The 21614-nt window shown below is 43.3% G+C and overlaps 1 protein-coding gene across 1 annotated transcript in view; it reads right to left on the reverse strand.

The window, feature by feature from the left end:
• CCBE1 (collagen and calcium binding EGF domains 1) overlaps positions 1–5646 on the reverse strand; it is a 94733-nt gene extending 89087 nt beyond the window's left edge. The window contains exons 1-2 of the mRNA XM_027907004.1: positions 5527–5646; positions 5314–5394 (exon numbers count right to left, since the gene is read on the reverse strand). Of these exons, the coding sequence (XP_027762805.1) occupies positions 5314–5394; positions 5527–5627 (182 nt within the window). The 5' untranslated portion in view covers positions 5628–5646. The remainder of the gene's footprint in view (positions 1–5313; positions 5395–5526) is intronic.
• Between the last annotated feature and the right edge of the window lie 15968 nt (positions 5647–21614).

Raw genomic sequence — 21614 nt, forward strand, 5'->3', positions numbered from 1 at the left:
TCCATGCAATATAGCTGGAGATAAAGCAGTACTTTGCTCTAATCAGGTAGGTTTCCTATTTAACTGTTACATATTAGCATATCAATTGAGACTTTTTCAGTGCTGCTAAAACTGGAAGGGTCAGCAGAACTTCAGAGAGGAAATGCAATGGCAACTATAAAAGAAAAATTTATTAAAATTCAGAAGATAAGAGGGCCAAATGTTATCCTTGCTCACTTCAGCTGAAAGCTGAAAAATTGTATACAGCATTTTTTTCTCATGTTGGAAAGCTCTGCAACATGCTTGTTGAGTATCCGGGAACCAGGAATTGCATATGGTCCCCAAGGGCATATTAGTGAAAGTGCTGCTCTTTGTGGAACAGCTACAATCCAGCTTACTTCCAATTACTTTTATCTTTTAAGAATGTGCAAAATGATACAGCCTATAAAAATAGTAGGCTTTACCAGCAGTATCAGCATTCAAGAGGGTAAAATGAAATGCTTTTTGAGGCATGCAATCTCTGGTTAGCATCAGAACTAAGTAGGGTGTAAGTGTACAGGCATTCTCTTCCGCAATACATTTGAATTGTCTTTTTGTTATGAAGTGTAAAACAAATTTTTACAGCAGAATTTAAAACCTGAAACGCAGTGAAGGCCTCTGCAAAATACATGTAGCTGCTAAATATCAGATGAAGACGCTGACAACCTACACTGAAATGTGCTCATCCTATTTAAAAGACCTTTTGCTTGCAAAATAACTACCAAAAAAAAAAAAAAAAAAGAAAAAAAGTTATTGATTAAGTTCTAAGCCAAGATTTAAGTCCCACAATATGGGGTTTATTTGTAGATATGATATGTAAAGATTTGCCTTATTTTTACAGAGATTTTACCCTCATTAGCTGGGATTGTTCTGCCAAGCACCCCAATTCTAAACCCGCTACTTCCCGCTGGTCCTGCAGAAGGAAGAACCAGGAGCAGTTCTCCATTACTACACACAAAGAATTAGTGTATAAAATGTTCCTTGCACACTACATTTTCAGCAAAAAATGCAGGAAGGAGAGAGTGCTTATGGTGATGTCAGAGAAAGATGGATAATTTTTCTCACCATGTCAAGAGTCAACTTCGTTTTGTCAACTAATTTAGAAGAATAGTTTCGTCTAAATAAAAGAAAAATCCCAAACCTTCTCTTTGACCACAAAGGCAGTGGCCAAAGTGTTCTTCCAGTCTATTCAAAATCCAGGTTCAAATTTTCATTTTGCCTGATTCATGCATGGTTTGCCTAATTTAATACTTTATTTTTATAAAAATCTTCAGAAAAGGAGCAAAAGTAATTATTTCAAGTCAAATTGCAACAATATTTAAATGTCTAGTAGACAAAGAGATCTGCACAGTCAGGGGATAAAAATCTTCACATTTTCCCATATGTTTCAAGCTTGAATCTTCTTACAATTGGTGATGGGCAAACAACTTCCCACTAGCAAATGTTTTTGTTAAGTCTGTATACTGCCTTCCTGAATAATTTTCAGCACACTCTCTGAATTCAAACTGAATGTAATATTTAGCTCTCCTAAGCTGTTGTTTTAAAAAGGAGCAACTCCAATTAATAAATTGTACCGGATTAGATGTTGATCCTCCTGAACTTGGAAGAAACAGAACCACTACCATTTCTACCATTCCCTTATGTGAACTCAGCTACACAATCAGGATGAAGAAAGGGGATGACAGTTCCAGATGCTGCTTTTCCTTCTGGACCACAGCAACAATGTACAGTAGCACTGTTTAAAATGAAAATGAAGGAAGGGCAGTAATGAAAAGGACTGCTGCCAGGATGTACAAACTGAATTGTCACAGGCAAGTGATAATTCAAGAAGAACAACGACAACATTCATGTAATTTATCATGCCAAAAAATTGTTAGAAGTCTGTTTGAGAGTGAAATAGGTTAACATCACATCCAAATAACTGGAGAAGACAGTAACAAGGGACCGGGGCCTCATATGCTCATGCTGCCCAAATTTCATCAAACTCGATTAATTTTTGCATACAGTAAGAAACTAAGCCTTACTGGATCATTCCACTATTAACAAATCTGCAGAAATTCTTCTCTATACCTACCTGATGAGGACACACATATTGGGTACTTTATGCAGTTCCATACAAGAGTTTAAATGAGATTTCCACTGGAAAGACTTTGTATAAGTTCCCATTGCTTTTTACATCTGTTACTCTGTACTCTTATGAAAATAAATACAAAGGATATGTAAAAAAAAATGCAACTCAAACTAAATCAAGGGCCAGACAGCACACATTCATAAAAAAACCCAAAAAAACCATCTGATTGTGTACAAGGTTGCTATGACTGCAGGGAAAGATGCCAATATATTCTCAGTGTTTGGCCCCACTTCTGGCTTGGCCCTCCATTTGGCTCATCTTTATTCATAAGTAAATCTACTTAAAAAAAAATAATCAAGAAATATTTTTTGTGATGAAAAGATGCTATTTTTATTGAAGGTCTCTGAAAACATGCTGATTTTCATGACTAATCCCAGAAGAAGAAATAAAAGAGTGAGATTGCTTTCCGTCAAGAATTATGCTCAGGAATTCTGACATCTGACTTCAGATGTGGGGTGGTTTTTTTCCATTTAACTAATTGCACAGCAGATCATCAGTAGTGGTGCATGTTGCCTTGCACCTGACATGTTATGACATGAGATAAATTTTGTGTAAGTTTGTTTAATTTCTACACGAAATGTACTTTGACCTAGAGAAGAAGTTAGGTGTGTATGCTAATAGTAAAGAGAAGCTGACATTAACTATCCTTTTATCTACCTCGAACAATGTATATAAATTACATAACTATTGTAATTGTGAAATACTGTGAAAAAAACTGTCTAGGAAGATAAAACATCCAATGTTGTAAGAATAAATACTATAGTATCAAAATCAAGCTTATCTGAAACCTGAAGCAAAAGCTCCTTAAAGCAACAGCTGAGTTTCTATCGAGCTCAAGTTCTTTAGGTGTAACTTGTCATTCCAGAGATGAAAACTGAATCCTAAAGTTCCTAAACATCTTATGAAACAAAATGTGCCTTGAGGCATCACAGGATTAGTCAACACTCTAAAGTTTCCTGTCATCTTGTTAACAACCCCAACCTCAAAAGATTAATGAATCTTACATTAAAATGTATTCTGCCAAGAGTAATCCCACGTGCCTGCTGGAAGCACACCTTGCTACCAGGAGCAGTGGGGATGCTGCTCTTCCCTGAGGTTCACTTTCATGGGTGGGTGACACTGCTGGGCCATGTCAGAGCATGACACAGGTCTGAGGGGCAGGACTGGCAACACAAGGCAGCACAGGTATGTGCTCTGTGCAGAGCTGCTCTACTGAGCCACACACCTCTGTTTCAGAGATGTTGCCCTGCTCTTGTGCATATGGGCATCACGAAAGAGAGCTCACAGGGTGGGGAACGGAGCCCTCATCTGACCTGAAAGGTTAGACCTTGAAAATACGTGATTACATGGAAACTGATTTTTTTTTCTGTTCTAAAGCAAGGCAGACTTAGAAATTATAGTTATAAAAAAGGTTTGAAAACATGAACTAAAACAGTCGAGAGTTCAGTGCAGCAATTTGGAAGTGCTCATTCATGGACTGCGCTGATTTCAGATGGTGAATACCCCTCAGGATTGTGCAGAGGGAGAGCTGAGGAGGAAGGGAGGGCTCGGCAGAACTAGAGCCCAAAGGTCAGAAATACCTCAGCAAAGACAAAAGAAAGTACAAGTGAGACTTAGTAGCTGGACAGTCCCGCTTTCTTTGCATGGTGGTCTGCAGCAATCACTGGAGCCTCCTCATCCATCACACATAAAGCAGAACTACTTTCCTCAGCTGGGTTTTGGTACATGCAGTAAGGGGCAGGATGGTCATGTGTGTGCTACTTTACGCATCTCCTACTCTGGCTTTTTCATTCTCTAGCTCCCCACTCAGCACAGCCTTGTCCACACCATGCTCTACTCGCAAACCAGGGAAGCGCTGCAGGTTCAACCAAGTACCCTCTTTCCCTGCAAATCTGACACACTGCCCCTCTCCAAAAGGTGTTGTGTGCCACTGGGTGCTACAGAGCTGCTTTTAAGTGGGCTCTGCCTCACCTTCACAGGGAGAGGAGAGAGGTGATAAGGGAAACAGGGAAGGGTGGTCTCCACTCCCTTCAGAACCCTTCCCAGGGACTGTGAGGAAGCTAATGCTGCTAAGAACTGGGCAGTAGCAGGACACCATTCCAGGTAGCTGTGGCTGCTGGAGGGTGTGAACCAGCCCTGGCAGTATAAGAGAGGGACAAACAACACTGTTGTACTATGTGTCTGCAGCCCTTTGGAGTTTAATCCAAACACAAAACACATCGGGAAAAAATGGACAGTCTCTCTAACACTTTTCACATGCATTGATGTGCCTTGTCATATTTTGGTATACATAAGTGACTCCCTGCCACATACAAGCCTACACACACAGGCAGAGCACAGTAGCCTCCACAAAGCAACCTCTCACAGAAAGCAGCTTTTATGCATGACACGTCTCGTCTGTGGGGATGGGACTAACAGGACGGCATAATAAAGGGATACCTGTGTGCTCATACTTTGTGTACATTTCTTCAAAAAGCACCTCTACTGTCAACTGTTCTGGACAGCTGTCATCATTGAATGAGATGATGCTTCCCAAACACACAGTAGAAAAATGAAAACTCAGAATTAAGATTTATCGTACTTAATTCGAGAGGCCTCTGCTGAATTCCTCCCCCAGAGCTGGTTGCTGAAGAAGTTGCTCATTCTGAGGGTATGATTCACCTATCTTAACTGAAAATGTCTTTTGTGCGGCACGAATCCAGTTGATCTCACTGATTATCCTGCCACTGATGCAGCTGTAGATTCAGTGTGCTCCTGGACACCCAAGTCAGAGGAAGCCCCTCTCAGCGCATCAAAGATTGGCGGTGGCCGGGACGCGGCAACCAGAACCACATGCGCCCTCTCCAGCGGTGTCTCGGAGGTGACGTTTGCAGCGAGTTACTAAAACCTTTCACTGGGACAACCGCAAGACTTGCCAAGGGAGATGCCGACAGCGAGAGGGATGTGACGTTACCTGCTCCCCGGTGCGCGGGGTGGTCGGAGCGCCGGGATGGGCTAGCACAGAGCCGGGGGGAGGCAAACAGCTGCCACAGCTGCTGCCCCTGCCCTGACATTAACCGCGAGTGTCCCCCGCTGCCTTCCCCGCCGGCAGCGAGCCCCAGCCGAGGACACGCGTGTGCCCCGCGCCCCTTTTCCCCGCCGCTCTCCGCAGCCGCGGCACTCACCTGAAGCAGGTGGTGAGCTCGCCCGTGGGCTTCAGGCAGGGGTAGCGGGTGGTGGCGATTTTGTTCTCGGAGCAAACCTCCCTGCAAGGCGCAAAGCCGTAGTATTAGAAAAAAAAAAAAAAATTGGAAGGAAAAAGAGAAAAAGAAAAAGAAAAAGAAGGTGGTGAATGGGAGGGGAACGCACAGGAGCAGCCGCGCTGTCGCGACACCCACCTGTCGCCGTCCTGCGGCTCCTCCCGGTAGGTCCAGGCGTGCCCCAGCGCCAGGAGCAGCAGCAGCCGGAGCGGGGCCAGGCTGCCGGCCGGCCGCCCCATCGGGCCGCCGCTCCCCTCCGCGCCGCGCCGGCTCTGCCCGCCCTGGCCGGCGGCGGGGCTGCGCCGACCCGCCGCTCCTCCCGCCCCGCCGCGGGGCCGCCCCCCGCCGCCGCCAGATGTGCCCGCGGGGAGGGGCCGCGCCCGCCCAGATGTGCCGGCAGATGCTGCCCCGCGGCGGGGCGGCGGCCAGATGTTGCAGGGTCGCGGCAGATGTGCGGTGGGAGTGAGGGGGCATCAACATTTCCCCCCCGCACACCCCGGTCCCCTCCCGGCCCCCTGGCTGCGAGGAGCACGGGAAAAGCGGGAGACGAGAGTGCGGACAGCGGTGGAAAGATCCGCAGCGGTGGGGGTGATCAGCGGCTCTCGGTGCACCATCACTGATGCTTTCCAGATTCGGCTTTATCTCAAATCTCTTCCCCAAACGAGCAGAGCAGTTCAAAGCATCTCTGCTGTGACGGCTATTTATCCTTGTGTACGGCTGCCACTTCCCCACCACTCATAAGGAAGGAGATTAACAACAACGGACTGTGATAAAGTAGCGCATCAGGTCTGGCCCGTTGTACTATATTCTGTTTTCACGGTTAAACTGCCTGGGACCAGGGGAGCAAACCTGCAAACCGACTGTGCCTTTACAAAGTGCTTGGCTCATGCATTGGCGCTGATCACCATGTAACTTCCTACAAGTACGAAATGGTCCAGGAAAATGAGGGTGCGCAAATCAGCTTTTACTAACACTCTCTTTCACCTGCAGTACAAATGACCTCATTTTGCAGCCAGAAAAATCAGAGGAGTGTGAGCAACATGTTGTACTTGTATATTATGGCAGCCAGAAAAGTCTGCAGGCTTTAAAAGGCATATGCAGGTAAAAAACTGCAACTCCTCTGTTAAGCCAGTACAGAAGTAACAAAGGGGTGTGAGAAGACTTGAGCAATACACTTTTACTTTTTGACCTGCCATAGGCAACATTTGAGCAAGTCACTCCACCATTCTGTGCCTCAGTTTTCCATGTCTCTTACAGGAAGACCCTAATAGCAAAATAAATAAATAAACAATGCAGATCCCAATATATGAATCAGCTATGACTAAGGTGTTAATCACTTTGGTATGTTGTCTCATACCCAGAAGAAGGTTAGTGATAGATGGACTCTTGGGAAACCCTAGGACTTGTCAGAAATCTTCCCTGACTTGTACAGTATCTGCTGTGAACTGCCAACTTCAAGGTATTTCTGTCCTCCAGGTAACACTGTGTATTGTATCTATTCTTGTGTTCAGTTAAGCAAAGGAGTACTGCATGGCAGAAGTTTTCTTTCCCCCTCCTTCCGACTTTTGCTCTCGAGAGGATGTCTTAGATGTTTATTCTGTCGTAATTACTTCTCTTTTCCTTTATACAAATAATGAGTAAGCAAAGACAGGACTTGCTGTCTTGAAGCCAGTAAAATGGTAGGGCTTTCTCGCAGGGCTAAGCCCTCATCTCTCCCAGACAGCCTTTCCTGATTTGGAGATAATAGGAACAAAAGCAGGACCTGAGTGCTTGGACCCAAGAGCTCAGGAGACACCTGTCTCCACATCATGTTCCTTACCCTCCTGCTCCAAGCAGAAAGTATCCAGTGACAAGGCCTGAAATGAAGAGAGGTTTGCACTGCTGTAACCCCTCTGATGTCTGAATATAGATAACAAAGGATTTAATTTACCACATTCCACAAGTGGTCACAGGCCCTCCCCAGAAGCTCCATTTTTAAAAGAAATTGGATCATACTCGAGCACAGAGCCGAAATCCTTTGGATGATTTCCAGCCCAGACCCAAGCGTCATGATTTCAGAAGGACTTTGATTTTAAAAGGATCCCAATACAGGCCTGGTATAAATATGCTTTCAAAAAGGTGGTGTTTTCCCAGAACTTTTGCCACTAAGTATAGATCTGATTCGCCATCTGAATTGCTTAACTCATCTCCCTGCCTTTGCTTTAATGCCTACCACCCACACAGGACTGTATCAACACACTGCTATCTTTGTAATTAAAAATATTATATTAGCTTATGTGTGTATTTATTTAACCCATGCAAACAGCCTTGCTAATTTAGAAAAAGTAACCTGCAGGTGAAGATAATCCTGTACTCAACTCTTTGCCAAAGCAGGGCCCAAAGTTTTATATACAAAAGAATTTCAGTGTGATCAACAATTGACTGAAAAGAGGGGTTAAACAGCACCATACTTTTCAGCTGATGACTCTATTGCAGCTGAATACGTTAAAGTTGAGGGTTTGGTCATTTTGCTTCATCAGCTTCATCTCAGCTTTAATGACCATGCAGCCAGGGTCATCCTGAGAACAAGGCTTGCATCCTGGAAAGTGTTGAAGGGTGACAGTGGTTAAGGAAACATGGAAATGTTCCTGTTGCCTCAGGGAAGGAATGATTGGGACGGTTTTCACATATAGTAAATAAGCAGAATGTGATTTCTCGTGCAAAGGGATGCTTATCCTTGCGCAGGGTCATGTTAGTTTTGACTTGCCCAGCTCAAGCATGTATGAAGTTGATTAAGCTACACACTAAATTTTGGAATGCTCTCAAAGAAAAGAATGAGGAATTCCATGTAGTAAAGTGCTTATCAGAAGTTTTGTTTATACTGTTTATGTAGGAAGAAGATGCATTGTTTCCTGCAGTACATTCATAATGATGTTGTTAAATTCAAGTTCCTTTTCTGGGTGCTGCTGGTAACTGGAATAACCTAGATGCAGACTTTGATCACTGCCCAGATCTGCAGATGCTCTTTCCACAATGGAAAGGCAAAAACATCAGCACACTGCGGGATAGAAGAAGGGAGTACAGAGCTCCCCTGAGTTTTTGGAAATACACTGAGGTTGTTTGCATCCATGACGATCTTGAGCAGCTGTTAATTATCCTACTATTCACTGACCTTCTTCAGAGATGTTGTATTAGGGTCAGTGCAAATGCAGACAGAGGTTTGGAAGTATAATAATGATCCTGAACATAGAAGATTCCCTACTTCCTATTCCCACCTTTAAAAGAACTATGACCATGATGTTTGGGGAGAAAGAGGGTGGAAGATGTGCTGGGATGTTGGTTTTTTTTTTGTTTGTTGTTTTACTTAGATGTTTTCACTACGATCCTGAGAAGTATGCACTGTGATTATTGTTAATCCATTTATAAATGACATTTTCATCAGTGCATTTTCCATCTGCTTCAAAAATAAAGCAAGTAACCAGTTACTGTAAATAATCTTAATTCCACTACAGCATTTTGTTTGCATCAAGTGCCAGGTCTCCAGCTGTCAGCACTGACATGTTTTGGGGAGATCAGAGCAGGACTGAAGGTGTAAACAAACAGAAAACAGAGATTTTCAAGAAAATCTTGAGCCTAGGACGCTTTACAGATTCAAAAGGCCTCATGATGTTCATTTGTGAACTAGGTTCTCTTCCAGGTGAATGCCCAAACTGAACCTGTATAGGTGCAGACTTCTACTTTCAAGGAATATTGCACAATCCAAGCTCAGCTGCTAAACACTCACTCAGGCTTGGGCAACATAAAAATTTCCCAAGCCATTGCAGTTCCAGAAAGCATCTAGAGCAGTGTTCCATCTCAGAAAAAAAGCCAGAACTAGTCAGTAGAGAGAGAAAAATCGTCCTAAATAATTATATCTAGCTCCCCAGAGAGAGGTGGAATTTCTTTCCAACCTCTCCATGACCAACAGAGTTACCTGGTCTGTAAAAAGTCTGCATAAAATAGACAGAGCAAAGGCTAGGAGCAAATGCAAAAAGCTTTAAAAATGATCTACTAGCAGCAGCTGTGGGACAGGAAAGAAGAGAAAGTAAGTATAGAAAAAAATAAAAAGGAAAACCAGGGAAGATAAAGAAGCTGAAGAAATATCAGAGGACCATAGTTATGCCCAGGTCTAAACAAGTATTATATCCTGAAGGAGAGTGGTAGAGAAAAGCAAGCATCTGTCAGAGCAGGGAAAAGGTAGAAAGGGGTGCTGAGAATACAATGGCACCAAGTTTTATCTCACAGAATCACAGAATATTTTGAGCTGGAAGGGACCCACAAGGATCACCAAGTCCAAGTCATAAGTGAATCAAACCCATCGCCTTGGTGTGTTAATAAAGTGCTGCATTTGGATGGTAAAGAGCAGAGGATGATGTGAAGAAGGGCTAAATAGTGGGAGAAGGAGGTTATCTCTTAACTCTTTGTCCCTGACATCCTTCTGTAACTTGAAAAGATAGGAAACTGTGAAAGTGAAATATTTTATTTATTTTATTTATTTGGCCTATTAAGTACAAGGAGCCCAGCATCTGGAGCCCTATATGTGAAACACCCAACAAAACATGTATTAAATTAAAATATTGGGGCAAAGAAAAGATACTTCTCACCATAAACACTAGAATGGCACTTAATCCACCCAGGAGACAAAAAGTCTCTGCTTTCTCACAGAGGTATGTTTGGTAAAACATGTTAATGAAGGACCAAGGAACTTGAAATGTGATGCAACTGTTTTGAAAATAAAGCCATGGAAAAAGGCACATCAGAAAACATGAAATGGTGACCACAAGGCAATGCCTCCAGAGAGCATCCCAGCTACAGAAAGGAATTGCCCTGAACTGTTTCTTCCATTTCACAGATAATTACAGGGCTCATCTTGGATTAGCAGCAAAAATAAACACCTTTTGAAAGAATCAGTTAAAACAATAGCACTGCTGACCAAGAATTAAATACGTAAAAGAGCACTAATCCACCAAAAACAAATCCTGATGGATACTTGGGACATGGCATGACACTAACCAGAGCTGACTTATTTCTTTGAGGGTTAAGTTTGAATTCCATTTTGCTATAAGAGATTAAAGGTGAAGAATGCAAAATCTTCCATGGTATCCCAGCTATCAAGCACATCGACCTCTGTGGCGTGTATGTGCTCCTCGTCAGTCCGGGCTCCTCTGACAGGGCTCGGGACACTGCTCTGAGTGCACAGACAGCAAGATAAACAGATCCCTCCTATCCAGCCTTTGTAACAGTCGGAACGAGGGCCCTGTGCTTCTGAAGTTTACAAGGTTATCCACCTAAATTGCTCCTGTGATGAGCATCCCATAGCAGTGTCATGTTCTAGAAGCCCTGGGTGGTGAGGAGGAAGGCCACTGTTTGAACAACAGGCAGGTCCCACATGTGTGTAGAAGAAACTGAAGAGTTAGGAAAATAGATCTGATGATACAAATTGAACTAAAATGTGAGCACTTGTTTCTTTTGTTTGCAGATGCACATCATGGTGGCAGCACAGTGGAAAATGCTCCTAGGAAGTATTCCTTTTTTTCCCCCAAACCAACTTGGTGCCCTTTGATTTAAAAAGCTGTGGGGCCCCAGTTTTAGCATGTAAGTTGCTGGCAAAGGAAGTGCAATACTCCAGACTGTTGCATGCCCATGCCACCAAAACAGCTTGTAAATGACCAGATTCTGACACTCTAAACCCATTTCGGATTATGATGGATCCCCAGAAAGCTAGCAGTGTTGATTTTGCAAACTGCAACCTGAATGGTGCAGAGACTATACACTGAGGTATGAGCAAGAGGAGACCTAAGAAAAAGATTCATACTTACTTAAAATTTACAACTGAGGGGTGTGTGTGTGGGGGGGTGTTTGTTTAACTGCATTTGGTAAATTCACAAGCCTTTATTTTGGAATACGGAATATTGCTTGCAGAAGAAAAAAGTTTCTGTCAGTGGTTCGCAAATGCTAGGAAAGATGTTCCAGAGACTAAGGCACCAAACCACGTATGTTGATGACATCAGAAGAGAAAGGATGATGCAACCACCTAAAAATATGCTTTTCAACATGCTCACACACACATGTAATTTCCACGCATACAAGCAAGCAAAACAGAGGAGAAAATGCTTTTGACTGCTTGCTCTGTCTCACACTGCTTGCATGACCTTGGCTAAATGACGTAGGTCCAGGCCATCCACAGCCTAAATACCTCTGAGCATGTGGATCCAAACATCTGAACCTCAGCATGCTGTTTACAACACGATCTAATCTCTCCTTTTCCAACCTTCAGCCAGGTTTGCTTATGTAAGGTTCAAGGTATTTATCTGAGGGGCAAAATTTGGTCCTGATGAAGGTATCAAATTAATAAAATACACACCTTTAAAAGTGCAAAATGTACTGGTTATTTATAGAAATTATATTTCGCACATAGAATACATTACTATAGTTTCCTACATGTTCCCAGCGCAGATTTCCACAAGGAGTGTTGCATGCTGTTCTTCCGGAGCTGCTAAACCAAAATTTCCCCATTGTGGGCCCGTCCACAGCAAGTGGCAGAAAGCTCAGGTATCTGCCATGGTGCAGTAGGAGCCTCCTGCAGAGCGGGAAAAATGATCCCATGGGCTGTGCACCTGGCTTGCAGCTCTAGCCTGACACAGCTCAAGGCAGATCGAGTAGCTGTAGTTACACCTGTGAAAAAACTGCTTTTCCACAGCTCACCTTAGCATTCCTCCAGTGTACTCCCATACTTGGAGCTGGGCAGGCAAGCTGAGGAAGGTCTGCAACACAGTGGGAAGCAAAGCAGCCCTCACACTGCTCTGCTCATGGCAATCCTTGGAGCCTGTGCCAAAGCAAATGCAGACTGGAGACTATACACGTGTCCCTGCTGTGGCGTCTCCCCCCAGCTGTGTTTTCTTTGGCTCAGGCTCCTGTGGAGCTGTGGGCAGCCTCCAGTGGCAGATGCACTTACAGAGGCACAAATGGATAGAAACCCCGAAGTTTTGTAGCACTCTTGGGGAGCACAGATTCCTTGTTCGTATAGCTATAGATTCCTTGTTCTTGTAGTTATGGGCAAATCCAGGTGCAGGGAGGCTTGAGAGATGCATTGGTATGCCACAGGCTTTGAAATCTGCCTCTCCTGGGGTGCTGGCTGCACCTGCCCTCTTTGGAAAAGCCAGGTCACATATGCATGCAAGAACAACCCCCCGACCCTTACCTCTAAATCTACTGAGGAAGGAATGTTTTAACTTTCCTATAATTTATAAGTGGGCAAATGAAGTTTACCCAAACATAAAACCCCAGGCTCAGGCAGGTTATTTAAACTGAAAATCAACCTGGCATGACAGTGGAAGCAACAGCTTCACACTGACAGTGTGGCTTTCCCTGACATGAAAATGATAGTATGTTCCATGGTTTTCATCTCCTGCATGTTGATTTTGTTGCCTTACTAGTACTGATACATTTTTTTCCCTCTAGTTTCCTTCTAAATGAGGCAGTTTTTACTGGAGCTTCACTCTACCCTTTGGAGCAACATATGTAACCCATCACAGAAATGGTCTCGATTCATACCAGTCACCCATCTCATTGAAGTTAATCTGGCAAAACACAAGCATAAAAAAAGAAGAATACGACCTTCACTCCACAGCTTGTGACAGCTCACTCACTGCTTATTTATTCTGCACTCCTTGCAAAAACACTCCACACATTCAATCACATCTCAAAGAAAGGGGTCAAAAGGCAAGTGTTTTTAAACTGTCTTGGTTAAATAGTCCCTTCCCATTAAGGCCATGCTGGTTGTGTCAGAGATAAAAGATTGTCTTCTACGAGGACTGACCACTCTGACAAATCAACATTAATTACTCAGAAATAGGCTCTGGCACATTCATTGAAGGAAAATGAATCTCCAGGCACGGTCCATGATAAGCAGCAAACACTTTGTAATTTTGTGCATGGCTGTGTGAAAAGTACAAGAAATTACTTGAATTTTTGAGTGTTTATTTCATGAACAATGATACTGCTTCTGGCCTTATCTGTGCAGTGGATGGCCCAAGACAAAGAAGTGTAAGGCAGTGGTATGGGAGACTTGTGGAGAAGAAAATCAGTGATGGGAAAAAATTGTTAAAAATCTATTATCTTGAGCTTGTAAAGCAATGACTTTCACTTTTCAATGATGGATGTGGGAGATTTCAGAGTCTGTCAAGCACAGACAGGAAGCAAACTGAACATGTTGGGAAAGATAATTTTCCTGCCAGAAAAGGGGAAAATCCACATTCAGATGTCCATTTACTGAGGTGTTAATTGTTAGGATAAATACAGAATTTTGCCTTGAGAAGCACCTTTCTCTCCAAAAAAAGCAATTTACATCTGGCTTGACTTCAGGCTAAAAGTGTCCTAATCCTTGTCTGTCACTAGAAGGCTGATTGGCCTAAATGAGGAATTGTGTGTGCTTCACACCAAATAATCTGAGGTACATTCTTTTCACATTTACTCCTTCGCAGGTCCTTTAATACTACAGGCAGTCAGGCCTTGATCTCCTGCATCTGGCAAGAGGACCTTTCCTAACTCCTCTGTACTCACCCAAGCTCCAACACTGCATTTTGTCATCAGGTTTCTGCTCTTCCTGTTGACTGGACCAATTGCACAACCTTACAGCAACCAGCAGATTGAATGGAGGAGAAGGATTGCTTCTTCACAGCCGGTGGGTGAGACACTGGGGTGCACACCCCCAGAGGCACAGAGGCTCTGCCTTGCCAGGGAACACAGCAGGCATTAGACATGCCAAGGCTTTCTAGGACTTGGGCCTAAGTCCCTCCATGCCACCCTCAATCAGACCCCACAGGATTCTGACAATCCCCAGTGATTCATGATGTACATTTTGCAGGTGTCTGCAAGGAAATAAGGAGTGAGGTCTCTGAAGCCTCGGGACACTGTGATAACAGGGATCTAAGTTCTTGCGAAAGACAAAATAAGTCAATCAGCTCTATTAAAGTGCTTAACGAAGTTCAGCATCTCCAGCAGAGCTCTGGAAGGACCAAAACACTGGAGAATTAAGTTACTTTGTTCTTGTAATTCCACATGGTTTTTTTGCAGCCAGAAAACTATATTTCCCTTTTTTGCTATGTATCAAGTAATAGCTTTTCCGGGTCTGTTCTTTGAGGGGAAAAAAAAAAAAAAGCACCAGACATGCAGACAAAACAACTACCTGTGGTATTATATTTATATATTTATATTGAGTTTATTTTCTCATCAGGTGAGAGGCATTTCAGCACTCCATGAGATGAGATGTTTTTATATTACGCTTCTGCAGCTATTACTTACCTAAGTTAGGTCAGCTATTTTTCTGCCAAAAAGGTATAAAGATCAGAAAAAAAGAGCAAACAAAGGAACAATCACGATAGTAACTCATTTCCATTGAACAACAGGGGAAATCAGCAATGCATACTTAGGCGCTTAGCTGAACCAATCTGCTATTCCTTACTGACTCTTCCTTTAGGTCCAAGTATTCCTCATGTCCAAATATTTCCTTGGAATACACTCCTAGTGTGTGCAGGAGCTATTTATAATCTACAACACTTATTTTTGGATTAAGTACACGTAGGTGGCTAGTTGCCATGAGAGCAAAGGGGGTTTCAGTGAATTACAGGAATGTGTATGAAATATTACACTTGGGATAATGCCTTTCCAAGCTGAGCAGCCTGTACAAGCAATTGGGCTGTCAGACGTGGTGTCAGAGCAGGCACAGCACAGAAACTGGCTGCGTGGTGCATCAGCATGGCCTCACTCCACTTGTGTCTTCTGTTTTGGTGAGGCACCCCTCCAGATCCTGTTCCAGGTTTCAGGCCAGTACTAAGGAGCAGCCAAGGAGCAGCTCAGAAGGGCTCCTGTTTATTCAGTACCTGCCCTCATTTTAGACAGTGTGTCCCATGGCTGAAGTCCATCCCATCACCAGCCAACTGCTCCTGCAGTGGAGAAGAAATGTTTGAGGAGTGTCCTTCCAACACCTCTGTCAGATGCTGAAGACTCCCAACTTCTCTTCCATGTTTGGTTTGTAGAAGACAACCCTGGTGTCTATGCCATTTGCTTCAGGCTTGCTACCTTCTCCTCCAGGCATTTTTCCTCTCTGTTTTTACACCCACCCACACATCTCAGAATCCCCACTCTCTCCCTGAGTTATTATTGGTGCCTCCTTGCCCCCAGCAGGACTGGTTTGGAGCTGGGGTCGCAAATCATCCAGCACACCATCTGAGCCCTGATGTGGGCAGGACCTCCTGGGGGCTGGTAGCATCAGCCACTCCACCATGGACAGGATTAATATACAACTGCAACAGCGCCTTCCCGCATTAGCAATTCAGTCTGAACAGAAGGGAAAACATTCGTTAGCTAATGGTTAGATACACCAGCTGTGCTACTTATGCTGCTCTGTAATGAAAGATGGGTAATCATTAATAGCACAATGCTCTTGTAAACTGGTTCATACATGGTTATTCTTCAGTTAGTCCTGATTTACTGCAGTCTTTACCAATCTCAGCGACGTAATTTTGGCATTCAACATGTGTCAAGCAACTCAAGCTTGTGCTGAGAAAACCTGTGCTATATCTGACATCTAGATGCTACAAAACCTTCCTGAGCCCTTCACAACTAAAATACAAAGTGGCAAGATTGCCTTTTCTGATAGCAACTCCTTCACTTCCCAAACTTGACACTGGTGATGACTTAGATATATATTGCTATGTATTCTCGTGGCCCATTTATAATCACTGCTCTGAACATTCCAGGCTCTCCCAGTCTGGAGTTTTCATGAGAATTGTGTCTCTTTCTGCTCTATGGACAGTTACCTGCAAGCCAGCACTTAGTGGAAGGTTCAGGCTAACCTTGGGACCAAAAGGTAGTTGGTTGTGTGGATGTCACAGAAATATCCTGTATCTCTTACAAAACAGCCATCATTAGTGCAGCATGATAGCAATAATTCCTAAGTATGAATAACGTAGACCTGGTTCAATATCACTTTTCTCCCTCCATATTTATGTGTTCAAAGAAAATAATTTTCTTGATGGGGCAACATCATTCCGGTGACAGTCTAAACCTCTGGCTGGTCACGGCCAAGCCAAGAAGGCTGAAGGGAGGGGTAAGAACAAAAGGAGGACTTCCCAGCTGTAGGTTCAACTATATAATAAAGCAAAGTATATCAACCTACCCTTATGGGAAGATTGCTTTGCAAGAACAACCAGAATGATAATTGCAGCAAAGTTTTACACAGTTAATTTGTCAGCAAATTAAAATGTAACCAAAGCTTTCTTATTCAAAATATTTGCATCCAAGCAAATGCCTAGGATGTACATATCTGACTGAGCTGAAGAGACCACAGCCAAAGCAGAGGAGATAGTGAGATACCAGAAATCCATACATGACAAAATTACTGCATAAGGAGGAAACATTAAGACTTAAATGGTCACAATATCAGTGAAAAACTGCTCATTGTATTCCAGCATCCGTGAGGACAACTAACAATGCAAACTGAAGAAAATATACTTGTTTTCAAAGTCTCTTCTGTCATCCCAACAATAACAACAAAAACAAAACTGCAATCTGAGTCAAAAGCAATAAATTAGGACTGAATACAATATGGATGATTTTATTCTCCCTTGACAGCTCTATGAAAATGTCAGTTTAACAACTGTAAATTCTTGATCCTACCAGCATCCTGCCCACTTCTGTGGGACTACAGATAAGAAAATCTCTATGGCAATTTCACCACTGCTTTTGCCCCTTCAGCCATGGGATGGGAGTGGCCAATAAGCTGCTCTTGGCATCTGCCCTCATGTGCAAGTGGAGCCCCAAGGGAACGAGGCATCTGCTCAGGCCTGTAAGAGATGCTGCTGTGTATCCCCACAGCAAAGAAACCACCAGATGGAAAACGGTTTCCACTAGAATAACTCCTCCCCTGCTCCGAAGCAGTTGCTTGTGGCTGTGGAAAAGAGATAGGATTAACCTCCTACCCCCCGCAACTCATTCCATACCAGCATATCCCAGCAGCTCATCTTTCTACCCAAGCCCCTTTTCACTCCCTAACCCATCATCATAAACACTGCAATCCTCAAACTGCAGCGATGGGAAGGAGAGCTCTGCTTTCAGCAGCGTTTACAGCCCATCAGCTTCAGACAAAGACCAAAACTGAACCAAAAGTTCTGCCAACTTTCTGACCCAGCTTGCTTTCTGGCTGTGAGATGTGGCTGGCTCTGCTTCAGAAAGGCTCCAGTGACAAAAATCACAAGGTCTTTCCCACAGTGCCTCTCTTACATCCATAGGCATCCCAGGTTTCACAGAAGTTCTCCTCATCTTTTCCTCACACTCATAGACTTTTACTGACCTGCCCCACCAGTGTACTGTTGTTCAGGACCAGCTGCCAGAAACAAACAGTTGACAAAAAGCCAATGGTTTAATTTCATCACACATGGATTTTAACAGCATTCTGGTCTGTAAATGCAATGGAAAGGGATGGTATGGAAAGGAGAGATGAAGACCCTGTTACAGACACTCCAGCCACAAGCCATCATGCAAAAGTGACTCAGATAATGTGAAGAACTTGGTCAAAATAAGGTGAAAAGCAAGTAGACTGTGAACAAATTTTTTTCCAAAAGGGTCACAGAGCTCACTGATGTGAGCTTAGCTTTCACCTGACTTTCTAAGGAAGATCACTCTCCATGCCAAGAACAGCCTAAGGCTATGCTTGGGACACCAACCTAGTGAAACAGTCCCTTTTATAATTCATTCATCAACTCAGAAAACCAGTACTGTAAGATTTAGCAAGTGCCCAAGCTATTGCTGACATTTCTGTGTGGGTGAGGGTGAGAAGCAAGCACACAGGATGCGGTAAGAGCCAGCAGCTGCGTATGAGTCCGGAACTGGCTGTTGAGAACTGATCATTTCAGGTTGTAAGCAAAGGTTTCGATGACTGCTGCTGAATGGAGATTTTCCTGTGCATTTTTAACGTTCCCTTTCTTCAGAAAGAAGCTGCTGCCTGCAGCGATTCTATTAGTCACACATCTGTTGAGTGAGAAAGTGGATTTATGTGCGAGGGAGTACTACATCTGATTGCAGGAGAAGTGTTTGCATCGCCCAAGGAAAGGCACAGTTGTGTAGGAAGAGAAGATACACCAAGGGAACAACAACATTCACAGGTAAGAAAATGTAGATTTTCTAACTTTATGGGATTAAATTAGAATCGGGCTCAAATCCATCAGTCCAAAGTTTTGGTTTTACTAGACAACATTGTGTTTTATGTATTTAGAGATGAAGACTTCCAAAATAATTGCCACTGCCTTATCTCTGCAATGGAAACAGAAAATCTGTTTCTCTCATCTTTCACTGTCTCTTCCATACTTTTGTGTACTTGCATAAAACATTGCTCTTCCTCCTGAACTACCTTACCATCTCACTAACTGCTGTTGTGCTGCACATACCCTTTAGGGTAGAGTTAAACAAAATAATTACTAAAACAGCTACTACATTTGAACAGCAACACTGTGCTTGCTGAAATCAGTTCAGAGGAAGGCCAAACTAAAAGCAATTTGGGATCCTGTTTTAAAGTTCATCTTGGGCCAAATGCATTAAACCCTAACTGATAGCTTCCTTTACAATCAGTTTAAATTACTTCCTTTGACCTCCTGTTGGCAACTGACATTTCATTCAAAATGATCAAAGTTATGTGAGATTTAACAGAACTTCGTCCGTAGTGGAATTTTGGCGCCCAAGTGAAAAATTGAATTTCTCAGTTGTGCACACACCATCTGACACTGGGACAGAGAGCTTGTTTGGGAGTAGGGGGATAAATCACTCTTAAAACAACACTGTGACCATTGGGTATGCAGGGCCTAAGCCACAGTGACCTTGGGTGCAAATCAGTTAGGACCAGGCGTGATCCTAGGCCAGGATTACCCAACTGCAAGCTTGAAGAAGCTGGAAAGAAGCATGTATGTGCAATATGTCAGAAGCCTCTTGTCCTAGGGTTCAGTGTAGGGTTTAGGCACGTAGGTTGGTAGGAAGGGGTCATGCCTGAGACTGAGTTCACTCTTTACTGGAAAACTTGCACATACTGACAAACTCCAGTCTGTGCTTCTTGCTCACTGGTCCTCTTACTGCAGAGAAGAAAAACTTTCCTTTTGAACCATAACCATTTAGTACATGTCTCCCCTAGGGCAGAGAGAACAGTTTTCTTTACTATATATAACTTCCTTGTGCATATTTCCAGAGTGACTTTTTTACTGCCAGCAGTTATTTCTTTGAAGGCTGTGCAGGATTTCATTCCACCAGAGGAATAAGTCCATAGGTCTGATCAGTCCTGGGTCTATAGCATTAACTAGGGACTCACTCTACTGAACAGTGACAGAATGATCTTCATACGCTTATGAGCTTCCATCATTTCGTTAGGCTCATGTGCACTCAATAGAGGCCATCCTCAGGCATAGTTTACTTTAGCACAATGTTGTGGGTTTTCTTTAAAGAATAAGATTTGAATAAATGGATGAACTTGTTATGTCAGAGAATGTGAATTTAACTTTTCAGAATCTTAAGGGAATTAAGCAATTTAATCTCATAGCTAGACCATTTACCCAGTTGGGCTGCTTCAAACATGTCTATTTCTGTAACTATTGCATTTTTATGCAGTCACACCCTTCCCACACCCACTCTCCCTTAACTTAAGCTTGAGATGTGAACCTTAATAGATGAGTTACACACAGATTTTTAAAAGCATCTTCAGTTTAGGCATTCTGGATATCAGACATGCATGTAGGACTATCACTGACAAAATGCAGCAGGAAAGGGAAGTTACCGATCCCCACTCCTCCTGGGGCCATCAAGGGGAAGACAACGTGATTAGGAAACTGCAAACTGACTGGATAACCTCACTGTGCCGTGCACTTCATAATCCACAGGGCTGCTGAGTGATGCTCTGAGGAGAGGAATCAGCAAATGACCATCATTTTAAATTGATCATAGAACAATTCAAGATGTGGACCCTCTCTCTATGTGATGCAAAGTTGATGAAAAAAACCCTCTGGAGCAGTAGGGCTTATTCTGCCCAAGATCTCCCTTTGTGTACAGTCAGCCACACTTGATAGTCCCTGAGTCCCTTGGATGCTCCTGGGGTGTTGCAGCACCATCAAGCTGCATTCAGATTGTGGCTCAGTTCAGGCACACACAGGCAGGTACTGAGCAGAAAGAGTCAGGGGAACCAAACATGGGTCCAGTGAGAGAAACAGGGTATGCATGTGTGTTCAAGTAATAGAGCCACAGATGGGCTCGCAGTGGCAAGGAAGACACTTCACACTGTTAATCATTCACCATTTTTCCTGATCATCTACAGAAACAACAATCCCCCTCATGTACAAAGCTCAGGTAGAATCATGGTGTCCTTTCTGTGGAATTTCCCATACAGGGTCCCAGAGGGTTACCCTCAGAACCAACTATTTTGCTGACTCTGGCCAGCAGCTCGTGGCTGTTTAGACTCAGGCTTCAACATGGCTAAGTCATAGGCAGCAAAAAGAAATTTGCTCAGTAGAAGTATTCAAAGACTTGCTGGGAGTGGGTGTTGGTTCCTCACTTAGGGAAAACCATGGAAAAATTCATCAGGAAGGGTGTCTAGAAGGGGGTTCTCAGCAGAGGAGGTGAGAGATCACCCTGACAAACTTCACCTCTTTTTCAGAGTGCAAAAGGCTGAGTTCATTTATTCTCTTTTACCACTAGAAGTGGTCAAGCTACAGCCAGAGGAAGACCTCTTTAAAACTGGAATGTTAAAGTGTTGAACTTCTGTTTTAAGAAGCACCATTAAGTTTAATGACACAGACTAAAGAATGCTTTGAGTTATATGTCAGCAAAATACAAATGTGTCCCTTTATTTACTTATTGACTCCTATGTCAGACCACAGCAGGGATATGAAACACTTGAGCACCTCAAATAGTCAAAAAAAAACAAACCAATCTGCACACATTGTCTTCATTAATGTACTTCAAATACACTTTTTGACATTGCAACTGAAAAGCTTTTAACTTCTTCCTGAATGTAAGATAAGTCAAGCTTACCCTTACGTTTCCTTTACTGTCAGCAAAGCCATTAGATGGCAGTACATCCCAAAGTATTGTTAGCAATGCCACAGTATTCTGGTGGTGTAACAAATAAGTATATTTCACGACGTAATTATGAACATCATGAAGATTTAGCATGA

This window comes from Empidonax traillii, unplaced genomic scaffold (genome assembly GCF_003031625.1).
Source record: "Empidonax traillii isolate 1590-97213 ecotype Southwest subspecies unplaced genomic scaffold, ASM303162v1 scaffold26:size2357266, whole genome shotgun sequence".
In the NCBI taxonomy this organism is placed as follows: domain Eukaryota; kingdom Metazoa; phylum Chordata; class Aves; order Passeriformes; family Tyrannidae; genus Empidonax; species Empidonax traillii.